At 51.9% G+C, this 13243-nt stretch overlaps 1 protein-coding gene across 3 annotated transcripts in view; it reads right to left on the reverse strand.

The window, feature by feature from the left end:
• Positions 1 to 13243, reverse strand: part of PLXNA4 (plexin A4) — a 420895-nt gene that overhangs the window by 80156 nt on the left and 327496 nt on the right. For all 3 annotated transcript variants that reach the window (XM_072784612.1, XM_072784611.1, XM_072784610.1), the window contains exons 6-9: positions 6731 to 6854; positions 5871 to 6024; positions 4551 to 4650; positions 3609 to 3723 (exon numbers count right to left, since the gene is read on the reverse strand). In XM_072784612.1, coding sequence (XP_072640713.1) covers positions 3609 to 3723; positions 4551 to 4650; positions 5871 to 6024; positions 6731 to 6854 — 493 coding nt within the window. The remainder of the gene's footprint in view (positions 1 to 3608; positions 3724 to 4550; positions 4651 to 5870; positions 6025 to 6730; positions 6855 to 13243) is intronic.

The raw sequence follows: 13243 nt of genomic DNA on the forward strand, positions 1-13243 counted from the left end.
TCTACTTACAATTCAAGAATATTAGAGGTCATGTAGACCAGCAGTCCCATTTTACCCATCTCTACCTGCAGACTACAGACAGCTCCCACACCCTGAAACGTCTTGCAATGCTCTGCATATGGGAAATGCTCAGGGACTGGGTAATGCAGGATGGAGGGTGACCCGTGCCAAGCTTTGAGTACCGTGCTACGAATAAGTTCTCTTCTTGGCAGGGAGAGGGGACCCTTGTGTCTGGGGGCTTCTATAAAATCACCTTTCAAATGCATAATTTTCTTTGTTTACCCCTTATTCCCACTGCAGGAACCCCTGCCGCAGAAACAAAAAGAGAGAAAACAGAACAACGACATAAAATAAAAAGTCACCTTATTTCCAAGAGCAGCCAGGGGTTTTCTTTAAAGCTCTGAGCACAATGACCTCCTTGTATGACCCCAAATGGCTGGATGAGTCAAGAATCCACAAATATTGATGACTTCTTTTCCTTTTGGTACATTCCCCAGGAAGATGTTGCCACAATGACCATCATGAAGCGGTCAACTCTGGCTTTTCCTCTACATTCATTATACTCAAAATGGCCCTAGATTGAGCTGGGTAAAAGGCAGCCTCCAACACTGCGCCAGAAACACAGGCTTAGAGCTTGCTTTCCTTAGAATAAATAAACATCCAGGCAAAAGAGGAGTGAAAAGTACTTCCATCCTATGATGTGATGAGGGAGGGAGGCATAGCGATTCCAGGGTCCCTGGGAGCTTCTTGCTGTAATGGCCTGCTAGGCTCACCATAACGCAGCTTGGGTGAAATGGAAAGTGTCTGAGGGTGGCCATCATATGGGTTAGCTCAGCACCACCTTCCACTGGCCACGTTTTTCCAGGCCTCTTCCTTTCTTGGGAGCCCCGGCATCAGATCTGAGGTGCTGTGACTCGCTGGCAGCCTCTGCCAGTGTCAGGAGTAGGTGGGCGCTGTGTCTGGCTGGCAACCCAGGCACTCAAAGACATTGTTCTTCTACAGGAATCCCTGAACCACACTGGGAAACACGGTGGGCTCTTGTTTTATTCTCCTCTAGTTTTCTTCCCCCCTCCTTCTGAGTGGCAGATGCAAGCCTCTTTTATGTATTTGAAAGAAAGAGACTTGGGACAAGAGGAGCAAACAAGAAAGAAAAAGCAGAAATTTGAAAACCTCCTTCAAGGTAATTAAATGATTAGGGGCCTTTGAAATCCACCAGATAGCTCAATTGTTTCTACTTTCATCTATTTTATCCTTGGGCCTCTCCACACATGAAACCTGTGCCAGATATGCCAGCCTGGAAAGCCGGAGAGAGGCTGAAAACCTCTTTGCTTCTGCTCCCATCAAGTAACTTGCAGGTTCCTGAACAAAGTAAGAGGTTTCTTCCCGGGCCGCCAGCCCCTGGTCTTCGGGGGTGAAGCAGGCCTTCTCCTGACCGCATGACCCAGGATAAAGGCTCAGGGCTGAGGAGACTGGACAGCCTTTTATCAGGGTTTACATGCCGGGGGTGCGCCCCTTGCTGTCAAACCCACATCTGTCCTACGAGCTTTAGATCCATTTTGTCTTAAAAGAGAACAGAGTCGACACATACATTAGCTTCGCATTTCCTTTTCAAAGCCAACACGCCAATCTCTTTCCTCCTTTTCCCCATAAAGGGACAATCTATGTCTGGGTCTCTTTTATTGATGATGATACACAGCAGCCATTTCTAGCCAAGGATAGGCCTCACTGTAGAGGGAGAGGGCTTTATGTCTAGGGACTTCCACAACATCTTCTTTCTTCTCTTTGTTTCTCTCTTGTGCTTGCTCCTCACATCCCCCCACTCAGTCAGATCATCCTCTCTCCGTGACCCCCTCACCATTCCTTGACTTTACCTCTCAAATCAATTGCTCTGTCCATTCTCTACCTGTAGAACTCCCGCTCAGCCATCAGAGCCTGGGAAGACGAGATTTTGAGCTTGGGTTTTCTCATTGCCAGACAGAGTTCAGTCATGTCCCCTTGGGCTGGCAGGGCCCAATGCAGCAGGCATTGGCGGTGGAACAGACATCACCCTCCCCTCTCAGCCTCAGAGACAAGACAGCTTCCCTCCTGCCATTAAAGGTTTGGCCAAAGTTAGGGTTCTCACAGGGGTAGAAGTCTGGGAGAAGGGACGAGGCACTGTGATGGGTTCTTACCATTCCCTTCCTATTCCCCAAAAAGCTCTTAGGCTTCCTGCATCAAGACCATTCTCTGTTCTCACAGATGTGGGTTTTGCCACATGGTCATGGCACCCATGTGGGTATGGGAAGGGGGCTGAAAGGTGTACCCAAGGCTAGGGAAGGGGGTGAAGATGTTGGAAACTGAGTCCAGTGTTGATGGAGATAGCATGAGTCAGGCTGCAGCTCTGCCCCTGCATTCAGTGGGGTCTAACCAACAATCTCTCTCTCTCTCTCTCTCTCTCTCTCTCCATATATATATATATATATATATATATATATATATATATATATATCTTTCTATTCGAAATAACCACATCCCAAAGCAACCACTTTGTTCAGTCCTCCTGGCCTGATGGTTGGAGTCACATAAGCACCATAATGGCTGAACCATAGCAGACCTTTCCAAAGTATTTTTATACCCATTCTCTTTGAGGTCCTTGCCCACAAAGTTACCTCCTAAGAATGGCACCAACGCAGGCATAGAGTATTTCTATTATGATGATGAATAGTGTTCAAGGGTAAGAATAGGGGCGCTTGGGTGGCTCAGTCAGTAGAGCATCTGACTTTTGGTTTTGGCTCAGGTCATGATCTCAGGGTTGTGAGATCGAGTCCCTCATCAGGCTCTGTATTCAGCAGGGCATCTGCTTGAGATTCTCCCTCTCTCTCCCCCTCTGCCCCTCCCACCATGTGCATTCTCTCTCCCAATCTCTCTCAAGAAACAAAAAAATGAAACAAAACAACAACAACAAAGGATAGGAATGAAGATTAGGAGAAAATAAAAGCGCAGCTTCTTAACCATGAAGCCAACTCTCGTGATTCCCAAATGGGACAGTGCTATAGAATCACCATGTACCAAGGCCACCCCCAGAGTTTCTTATCCTGTTGGTCTGAGGGGGAGTGGTTAACTAAGTTCACAGGTGATGCTGATGCCACTGGTCTGGGAGCCACACTTTGAGAACCACTACTCTGGTTGATAAGTTGACTATTCTTTTTTTCTTATTTCTCCCTGTTACTCAACTTGTCCAATTTAATCTCAGATATGCTTGGTGGACAATGCTCCAAGGGACAGCCAAGGAGTCTATACATTGTCTTGCTGTGTACTTATAATTATTTCTATCTCATGCGCACACCCATCTTTTTGCAATTGGTCTATAACTCCCCTGGCACGTGGAGGGTCTTCATGGTTGGAATGATCTGGAATGTACCTTTGCCTGTATCTGAACCTCCAGGACTGACCCAGAGCCCACTGGCCCTAGCACAGAGCTTTGCATGTCTACTGCTTTCATGAAGTGGTCCCTTAAGAGTCAGGGTTGGGGCAGAAAAAGGTGCTGTAGGATTTGCCTGTTTTCTTGAGGGAAGGCCTGCCATGTGTGCGCTCCATGCTCACAAGCAAACAGCACTCAACAGACCTACCTCCGGCACCTTCACTCGGCCTTCCTGGAAGGAGCAAGTCTTGGGGTCATGGGTACAGACGTGGCGGTATTTGCACCAGTGGCATCGGTATGGGCTCTCAACGCAGGATAGGCACCTGGGCACAGAGGAAGAAGAGGCACAAATCATAGGACCTCAGTGAACCCAAAGCCAAGGGCCTAGCAAAATATTTTTTCATAGTAGGAGAAACCACTTTCAAACATTCAGAAAAAGCAGATCTGATGCCAGTCTATCCCTTTTTTACACCAGGTTCTCAGGATGCCCAGAATCTGTGGCCTCCTCCCCCTCACTCAGGTAGGTGAAAACCTTAGTCCTCAAGGGCCCAACCAACCACCTCCAGCTCCACAGGATGGTGCCCTCTTTTGTTGAATTGTGGGGCCATGCTTCAGTCAAACAGGGCCAGGCTACAGCTGGAGCCAGAGTGAGACCCCCAGGCCAGAGCTCACCAGCATGTGCCTTCCTGCCCCACTCTGGCCCTCCACAGCCAGAGTCCTGACCCAGCCCACAGGGGACTGGGGAGAGCTGAGCATTCGGTGCTCGTTGGACCTGCCCCGGCCTGGACACACATGGGGGCTTCTCTCCCTCCTCAGACCCCTCTTCTCACCTGGGGTTCTGGCTGCTCCATTCTTCAAATGAGGAGCACCCTCCTCCTCAACAGATGGTGGGAGCCAAATCGGTTAGACAGATTGATGCCAGAGAAGATGTATGGGCTAGGGATTTGGAGATCCCCACACTACAGGTTCTTACTCTGTTTATCCCAGCCTTCCCATGAACCCTATGGCTACCAGAGGAGGGACCTGTCTCATTCCCCTTCTTACAGGGCCTCTAGATGGTAACTCCTTGCAAACAATGCTAGCATCCTCTATCTCCAGATGAACCCTGACCCCAGGAACAGGGAGCTGAGCAAGGCTGGGGGCCACTTACGAATTGTGGACACTGCAGTTGTAAAAGACAAAGCTGGTGCTGGCAAAGGTCATGCCCGTCTCCTTTGACTTGAGCTGTAGCTGGACAACATGGTGGTCTCCTGTGGGGTAGAGCCAGCCACAAGTTCAAGGGGGAGGTCAAGACCCGTGTGAGGGTCTTACTAAGAGTAATGCATGCTGGGAAAGGGGAGCCTGCTCCCCCTGGGGTGCTCTCAGCTCTGACAGGACTCTGATTCAGCAGGGCTCAGTCCCAGGACAGCCCCGAGAGTATCTGCAGAGGGTGCTTCTGGTCTATTCCTCCATCCACACTGCGTTCCCAGAACCCACCCTCATGTGCTCACCAGCTTCCCTCCTGTATGCATACTCTGACAGGCTTGCATGCACAGTGCCCATACCAGACTCACAGAATTACACACACATTGATTAGCTACCAGGACAAAGTGTAGACTCTCTGTGACATTGCCATGGGCCATGTGAGAGGTTTTGCATGCATGTGCACGTATGTGGCCACCTAAGTTCATTCCCCATCTTGGTAAGGAGACATCCTGGTCTGACATCCCCTCCTCTGGTGGGCTCAGGGCTCCATTTTGGCAGGTGTCCCTGGAATCCTCAGCTGGCGGAGTCCATGTTTAATTCACAGCCCTGACCCCAGGCCCCCCACTTCCAGCCTTGTTCTGTGCCTTCCCCGAGAGTCTCATTAATCAATCAGCTTGGAACAAATGTGACAAGCCCAAATGGGAGCGCCAACATGGAATCAATCTGCCCAGGCTGGGCCTGTCCCTCACCAGCACTGGGCCTCTGTCCACCCTTGTTCCTCCAAGTGGAGCTGGCCATGAACATGCAGCTTTGGGAAGGCAGGGCAGGCTGGGGATGGCAGGCCATGGCCCGAGATCAGGGACCCATCGGTGCAGGCAGGGTAAGGTAAGCAGAGGAGCTCTGCACCCCCACCCCTGCTCCTGACAAGCTTCCCTTCCCCCATTACCCTCCCCCCCATGCCCAGCCTCTCGTGCTCCAGGACAATCTCTGAACTCAGCCAGCACATTCTGAGGCTGCCCCGGCCTAGCCCTCCCTCCACCCTCTGCAGCTGCTCCTCACCTAGGATGACGCTGACTCCAGGATGCTCACCTGGTTTCAACAGTCATTTCTAAGAGCAGCGAAAGGCACTTCATCCCCTTCCTCTGTATCATACCCACCAAAGCACCCCCTTCCCCTGACTCTCCCCTGCCTGTGTGGTCCCTCTATGCCCCCATGCCTGTCCCGAGCTCTCATCAAGGCAGGAGGAAGGACATGCCACCCAGCTTTGCCTCCGGGGACCGCTCACCGTTCTCTGTGATTATCCGGGGCACCTCCTTGGCTGCTGGGGAGTAGCACTGGATCTGATTGCCTACCACCAGCCCATCCATCTCTGACAGGTCCTCAAAGGTGCAGTTGACACCGGCTGACAGCTCCGGGACATTGTATGTCTCCAGGACCAGCTGTGAGCAGCCCCGCAGAGGCGAGAGAGAAGAAGAGCGTGAAATGGGGAAGGGGAGTGTGCATAGGAAAGGAAGATAGAGGGAGAGCAAGCGAGCAGAGAGAAAGAAAACAGGAGGCATTATTAACATAGAGAAGAAGACAGCCAACTGATCACAAGGCCCAGAGGCAAGGTGGTGGGGAGTGAAGAGACAGACACGGAGGAACCTTCACTGCATGTGAATGGATTTGGCTCCAGGAAATGGGAATGCTTAGGGGATTTGTCTGTAGAAAGAGAGGTGGGTAGGACTGAGATATTGCTGGTCAAGCTCCTCTCCCATTGTCCCCATGTTTGGAAAAATGGCAAACCAACCACCAAGTGCCCAGGGCATGAACATGGGAGCCATCCTGCCCCTTTCTCCCTCTGCACATACATCCTTCCCATCTTACAGACAGAAATAAAGTTCCCAATACCCTCCCTCTCTCGGTCACCCTTTCGGTCATTTTTGGTATCACATATTTGCTTGTTTTTCTACCCATTATGCAGAGAGCCTCTGCCCCAATAGTCCTGTGCATGCTCCCCTCTTCCACCTCCAGGGACACATTGTTCAAAGCTGCTCTCGAGCAGCTATGCTGGTCAGGCGTGGCCCACTTCTCCAGAGGGGCACTGGGGGGCTTTGGTGGGGAGAGGGTTGTCATGTCCCTGGGCCCAGATCCCACTGCCCTTACCAGGACATTGTACTGGGACACAGAGATGTTGCTGGGATGGACGGTCAGCCGGACGCACTGCTTCATCTCAGAGGCAAACCTGCGGGGCTCTCTGGACCGCTCACAGCGCTCCTTTCGGGTGCACCTGGGAGGGACAGACCGACCAGTGACTCCGGAGAAGGCCACTTGCTCCAGTGAGGGGCTGGTACGGGGGTCAGGCACTGCCCGTGGCTCCCAGGATGTGTCCAAACTCAATGTGTCCAGGACTGACCTTCCTGGCCCCTTCCTCCCTCCTGCTCCTCCCACCCCATGCCGGATTTTGAAAAAGATGGCAATCCCAATCACTTGTTGCCCAATGCAGACACTTAAGATCACCCGAAAGACCCCTGACATACTCCTCATGCACATAAAGGATTGCAAAGCCCTGCTCTCCTACCTCCCCACCCATTCTCAGCCCTGCGACTCTCCTCCCCTCCTAGGCAAGCCGAGACTTGTTCTCGCTGTATATACAATACACTCTTGCCTTGGTCAGCCAGTTCTGCTCTCTGGACCACCCTCTCTCCACATTTCCCCTGTCCAATTTCTACCTGCTCTTCCAGACATGCTTCAACTATGATGCATCTGCAGTCTCTCACCACCACCCTTCGGAGCATCTGGGGTTTCTTCTAGTCTAGAACTTCTTCGATTATATGATTACTATTGGGTTACATGCAGCCCTCTCCTACAAAGTGTGAACTCAAAAGAAGAAACTAAGCCTGACTTATTCTGGAATCTCCTGTATACCTCGTAGCCAGTAGACAGAAGGCAAATGTTAGGTGGCCGGGAAGGCAGGGAAGGAAGGATCACAGGATCATAGTATAGTAGTAGTTCAAAGCGAGCTCCGGAGCCAGCTTGCCTCGGATGGGAATCTCAGTTTCCTGGCGCACGGTAACTGCCAGAGAAGGTCTCTATTATTGCTCAGCATCCTATGTCATTCGAAGTTTACCGGGTCACAGGTGGCCCACATCCAGGGTGACCTGAGGTCTTACAGTCCTGACCGATGAGGCTGCTGAAACATGCACGTAAAAATCACAGCCCTTCATCCAGATGTGCACGTCACACATGGGGAAGGGACTGAAGCTGTCTGCCGAGGCCAGGGCATCCTGCCTTCCACTGACAGTTCACTGCCCACACCTATCTGAGCTTCAGGGAGCAGTGTTTTGATCCAAGTCGGATAAGCCACGGGCACAGGGACCTTCGCTGAGCTGCCATCATTTGGAAACTGTGGTCTCCTGATTCTATTGTGGGGTAAGGAGGAGCAGGGTTCTCAGAGGGACAAGTTTGGAGGAGCTGGGATGGCAGGGAGGTCATTCCTCAGGGGCTGATCTGTTTTGGTTAAGAGTCTAGAGGAAGGAGGATGTCAGGAGCTGACGCAAGACAGGCAGGGGTACCAGGCAAGGGGTTTAATAGGAACCAGAACAGCCAGGGAGGTCTTGTGGAGGCCGCACAGGGCGGAGGGGTGGGTGGGTGGGGGGGATACTGGGGAGGGAGAAGACCGCTGAAGGGTGGGGCTGAGGATGAGGGAAGAGAGGCTCCAGGACACCCCAGGCCACTCTTGGGGTGACTCAATGCAGAGAACACCGCAGGGAAAGAAGGCATCTTTGGCTTTGGTGAGAAGAACAGCCTAATGGTGGAGAGGTGGCGGAGGGGTCAGAAGTCACCGAAAGTGTGGACTAAAGGAAGAAGAGGAGATACAGGGACAAAAATGGTGGCTACAGAGTAAGTTGGATGTGGAACAAGAAAGTAGAACATAATTCTGAGTAATCCCATAGTGGCTGCTAGTCACCGAGCGCTTCTAGGCACCTCAGTTAGAGGCTTATTGTTTATGTCACAGTCTCTCAACAATGTCACGAGGCAGGTACCATTTAAAAACCATTCTGTAGACCAGGAAACTGCAAGAAGCGTGGATAAATAATTAGCTCAAGGTCACCAGCCAATCAGGGAGAACCAGTATTTGAAAACAGATGAATTCTGGAGCCTCTGCTCTTGACCACCGTGGTGTCAAGACCATCCTTCCGAATCTTCGAGACTGAGATGTGAAGGATGGACCCCCGTGCTGCACTCTAAAGCCATTTCTCCACCATCTTGATGTTCTCTTTCTGTTGCTTGAGACGATTTCAAAATTTCCCTTCAAGCTTTGTCTTTAGGCGAATGGCTACTTTTGCCTGCCACTAGGATGTGCTTTGGATATGATTTCAGTTTGTGAATTCTCCAGGATCCTTCTAGGAATCCCGAGAGCGAAGGGTCAGACATGGATTGGTCACCTCCCTGGCACTCCCTGGCTGCTTTAGCAGACCATGGCAACAAGGGCATCTGCCTAAAAGTCTTGGAAGTTAATTTACCAGGCTAGCTCCTCTGTGAGGACTTCATTACCTCCAGCCATTAAGCTAATGTTATGGACTTTTCTAGGGTATCTGCACTGACATCGCTATTAATAGGGTTATTACTCCCATTAACAGCAGACCCAGAGAGCTGGTACAGGCTTAAATTATTCACTGACTCCCCAACTTTGAAGTCCTTATTTCCAAGAGCAATCAGTAGGTCTGAAAAATGTCTTTGATTAAATTATGAAGGGAGAAAAATGAACCCGTGTCCAGGCCAAGCATCACCTGGAGTTGCTAACTAGAGATAACAGACGAAGAAGAGAGGACTCCACCCTCTCTTGCAGATGTACAAAGGTACTCAGCTGTGGGATCTCAAGACAAGGTCTACCTGCATGGATTGCTGCTTCCAAAGCTCATGTGACTGCATCCTGCCATGGCTCCCCAAATTTGAGAGCCCCCAAACCAAATACTTGTCATCCCTTTCCCCCCAGATTTAAGTCTTACCAAGGAAGCCACCGTAGCTTACAATTTTAAACATCTCACCTAACTGTGTAATCTTGGGCAAATTACTTAACCTCTCGGTGCCTCCATTTTCTCTTCTGCAAAATGGGGACAGAATTGAATTTACCAAATAGGGTTATTATGGGAGAATTAAGTTAGGTTATGCAAGTAAAGTATTTAGAGCAGGGCATAGCTCATAGGAGACAAGCCCTCCATGAATGCCCACCAGTATTAGGATCCCACCCCTGCTCTGCCTTCCTCATGCAAGCCTTCCAAAATATAGCTGGCACAAAAGCACAGATTTTTTCAGACTGGCCCACGGGGCAAATCAGAGACAAAAAGACAGAGATGGCTCTAGCAATTTTCTTCCTAATGAGGATGGGGAGCCCCAGAGGCCAGGACAGAGGAAAGAGGGCAAGAGTGGTCTGGCTTGCTTGGAGCTCTGCTTTCTTACTAGCTGTCAAAGGGTATTGACTACTCAGCTCTCTTAGTGGAAAGTCAAGTTTAAGGTCAGTGTCAGGGATGTTTTGACATTTCTACTATCCCTCAGGGCCCATGAGGGTGGAGGCTGGAGGCTGCAAATGTCCAAAAGCACAGGCAACTGACCTTAGATGTGATAGGATAATGGAGGGGGAAGGACGGATCCCTTCTGAGTTCTTACAGGGTCCGCCAGGGTAATGACCTCCTACTCTTCTAGGGCTGTGATTTCTCATTAGCCCAGGCAAGAGCTGGCAAATGTGCAAAGGACTCATGCAATGACTTTTGGGGGCGGCGCAGGTGGTGGCTTAGATGTTTCCTTCAACAGGGCCCTGGGTCCTTCCTATAGCATTTCCTTTAACTCCACTGTGGGAAATTGAGGAAGGTCCTGCTTCAATCCATTTGCCAGGCAGGTCTCAAAAAGTGCACATCAGGCGACAGAGTCTTCAGGCAGTGGCCCAAACAGCACCCTCACGGCCCCCCAACAATGCAGGCCTGCGGGTGGCCAGCGGGAGGTAGACCCTGCGCAGACAAGCTCGGGCCCCCAGAACTGGAGTCCGGCCCTGCTCACCTTCTCTACAACCCTTCCTCATCCCTCTTGCTCTGCAGCTGGGCCCTCCAGCCCCAGTTCAGAGGTGTCGAAAAGACCATGGGGACAGAGGCCTGGCCCCTGGAGGGGTTATTATTCAAGCCAGTGGTTCCAATGAGATTATCCTCTCTAATGAAGCAGCCACCTCCGCCCTCCCCTAAGCTTGAACTTTCGCTGCTGGAGAATTCCCAGCCAAGTGGAAAATTGGAAAAGAGAGGAACGGAGAAAGGAAGAGGGTGAGGGAGAGGGAAGAGGTGGTGATTAATTTCTTTAAAAATTAATTCCTAAGGACAGTGATAGAAATATTAACATCTAAGGGCCGCCAACTGGGCGAGCAAATTTCAATTTGGAACTGGGGCTCTGAGTGGGGTCTGGGTGAACCTCCAGGCTGGAGGTGGGGTGGGGCATGCTGGTCCTTCCCAGGCCCTCCAGCAGGGTCCCCCAGCCTTGGATACCAGCACATGTCCTGACTTCTCCCCACTGCTGACCCTCCTTCTCGCCCATCCTTAATGTCTCACGTTGGCCATGGCCTGGGCTGAGGGGCACCATCGTGGGGAGCTGTGGTTAGAACACCAGGAGATTGGAAAAAATTGGAAGTGGGGGTAGGGTTCCCCAAATGGCTTATTCTAACAGGGGCTCGTTGGTTGGTCACTGTGTCCCCATCCGGGAACCCTGGTGAGGGAAGAGACTGGGTTTGCCCATCCTGTTAGCCTTGCCCTCTTCAGGAAAGCCCAGGGAAATGGGCAGGCACAGCTGCGCAGCCTGGAGGAGGGTGAGCTAGATGGTGAAGGGAACCCTTCTAGGCAGATGCGTGTGCAAGAAGTTTCTTACGTGAAGAGCGTGGACCAGCCGTGCCCCACAGTGTTGTGATTCTAGACCCAGTGACTGACACCACAGTCTCCACCTAAGTACTGAGGCTGTTCCTGGAAAAACCAAATGTAAACCACTGACTCCACTATAGTTTCCCTTTGGCCACCAGCTGGTGAAATGGCCCTTTGTCATCTCTAAAGCTCCAAAGCCAACCTGAGCAGCAGATATGGGCTTCCCTCATGGGTCCCAGCTGCTGAAGCAGGAGGAAGGGCGGAATAGGACTGAATAGAACCAGCAGGAGCAGGAGTCCGGAGGAGACCTGAGAACCTCTGAGGGCTTGGCTTGCACAGCAACCACGTGGGCCTAGCTCACTACCGTCACGTCAGGCCCACAGCCTGACTCCCAGGGGGTGCCAGGTGGGACTCTTGCCTTGCCTTCCTTTGGCCCCCTCCTCAAACAGATGATATCCCGAACACCAACCTCAGGTGGTGGTAAAAGGGACCTGGGGTGGGGGTGGAGGTTTCCCTGTTGCTGAGAAGAGAATTACATTTAGCAGTTGCCCAAGGGAAGGGGAAGTGGGGACTGCTTCTCTCCTCTCTCTGCCAGTAGGTAGCACTGTTCAGACCTCTTATTTCTGTTAAGGGTTGAGGAAAGGCTAGGAAAGAGGAGGTGGAGAGAAGAGCCGGGTTGGAGGGAGGAGGAGGGACAGAGGGCAGGAGATGGAGAGAGAGACAGCGCTCACATGGACCCCAGGCTTTCCTAATTCCTATGAGCTGATGACAGTGTTGACTTAATATCCTTCAGTCCTGAAAGCATGTGCTCTACACATGCGTGTGGGGAGGAGGGGGAGGCAGGAGTTAAGAGGGGAAAACAAGCTTCCTTAACCCATGCTGTCTATCAGCTGAGCCACAGCTGGAAAAACTCGACTGCACCAGTATCCAGTCTGGGATTCATCCCTCGGGACCGGGGGCTGATAACTTCTTGGCAAAGACTCAGGGAAGACCAGAGCGTAGACTGCAAAGTTTGCTGGGCAGAGGGATTTTACCAATTCCCCAGGAGTGCGTGGGCATTCTGCAAACGGCCCTCGGAGAGATCACTGCCTTGGCAGGTTGGTAGTAAGCAGTCCTTCGACACAGCTTAAAAATAAAATAGAACCAGGCTATGGGAGAGGCGAAGAAGCAGCAAGGAAGGACTTGCATTTTTGGAATCTGTTCGTGCTTCATTAAGGGGATGCTCAGCCGTGGCTATGGGACAGACTTTGCACCTTCCCAGGGGCCGGGGCCGACTAAGGCACGCTGCCCCCGTGGTGCGGCTGGTTGGAGTCGCCCGAGGCAGGGAGACTTCCCAGCAGTGGGTGCTTCCAGCCGCCCAGCCACAGCCTGCCAGTCCTGGAAGGGGGGACAGTGAGAGGCTAGGCCATGGAGGAGGCCCTGGGGTCTGGCCCAAGGCCTCAGCTCCTACAGTCACTGCCATCAGGGTGACCTCCGGGGACCGTGAAGGTGCTTCATGTGCGTCTTTCCCTTCCTCTTCAAGTGTGGCGGCAGGGTGGCTTTTCCATTGCCGCTCTCAGCTGAGGAAACTGAGCCCAGGCTGGCTCGGTGCACAGACAGCTTCCTAGCTGCAACCTCCCCCTTCCGCTCTGGATGGCAGTCTCTCCCTCTCCTTCCCTTCACTCTCTACATCTTGGCAGAAACCATACAAAAGAGAAAAGGGGTGGATACTGCACAGTACCCTGTGCCAAGCACCCAGGGGTGGGCATTCTCCCAACAGAAGAAATCTGTAAGGAGGAGGGGT

The sequence above is a fragment of the Canis lupus genome, chromosome 18, assembly GCF_048164855.1.
Source record: "Canis lupus baileyi chromosome 18, mCanLup2.hap1, whole genome shotgun sequence".
NCBI classification, from domain to species: domain Eukaryota; kingdom Metazoa; phylum Chordata; class Mammalia; order Carnivora; family Canidae; genus Canis; species Canis lupus.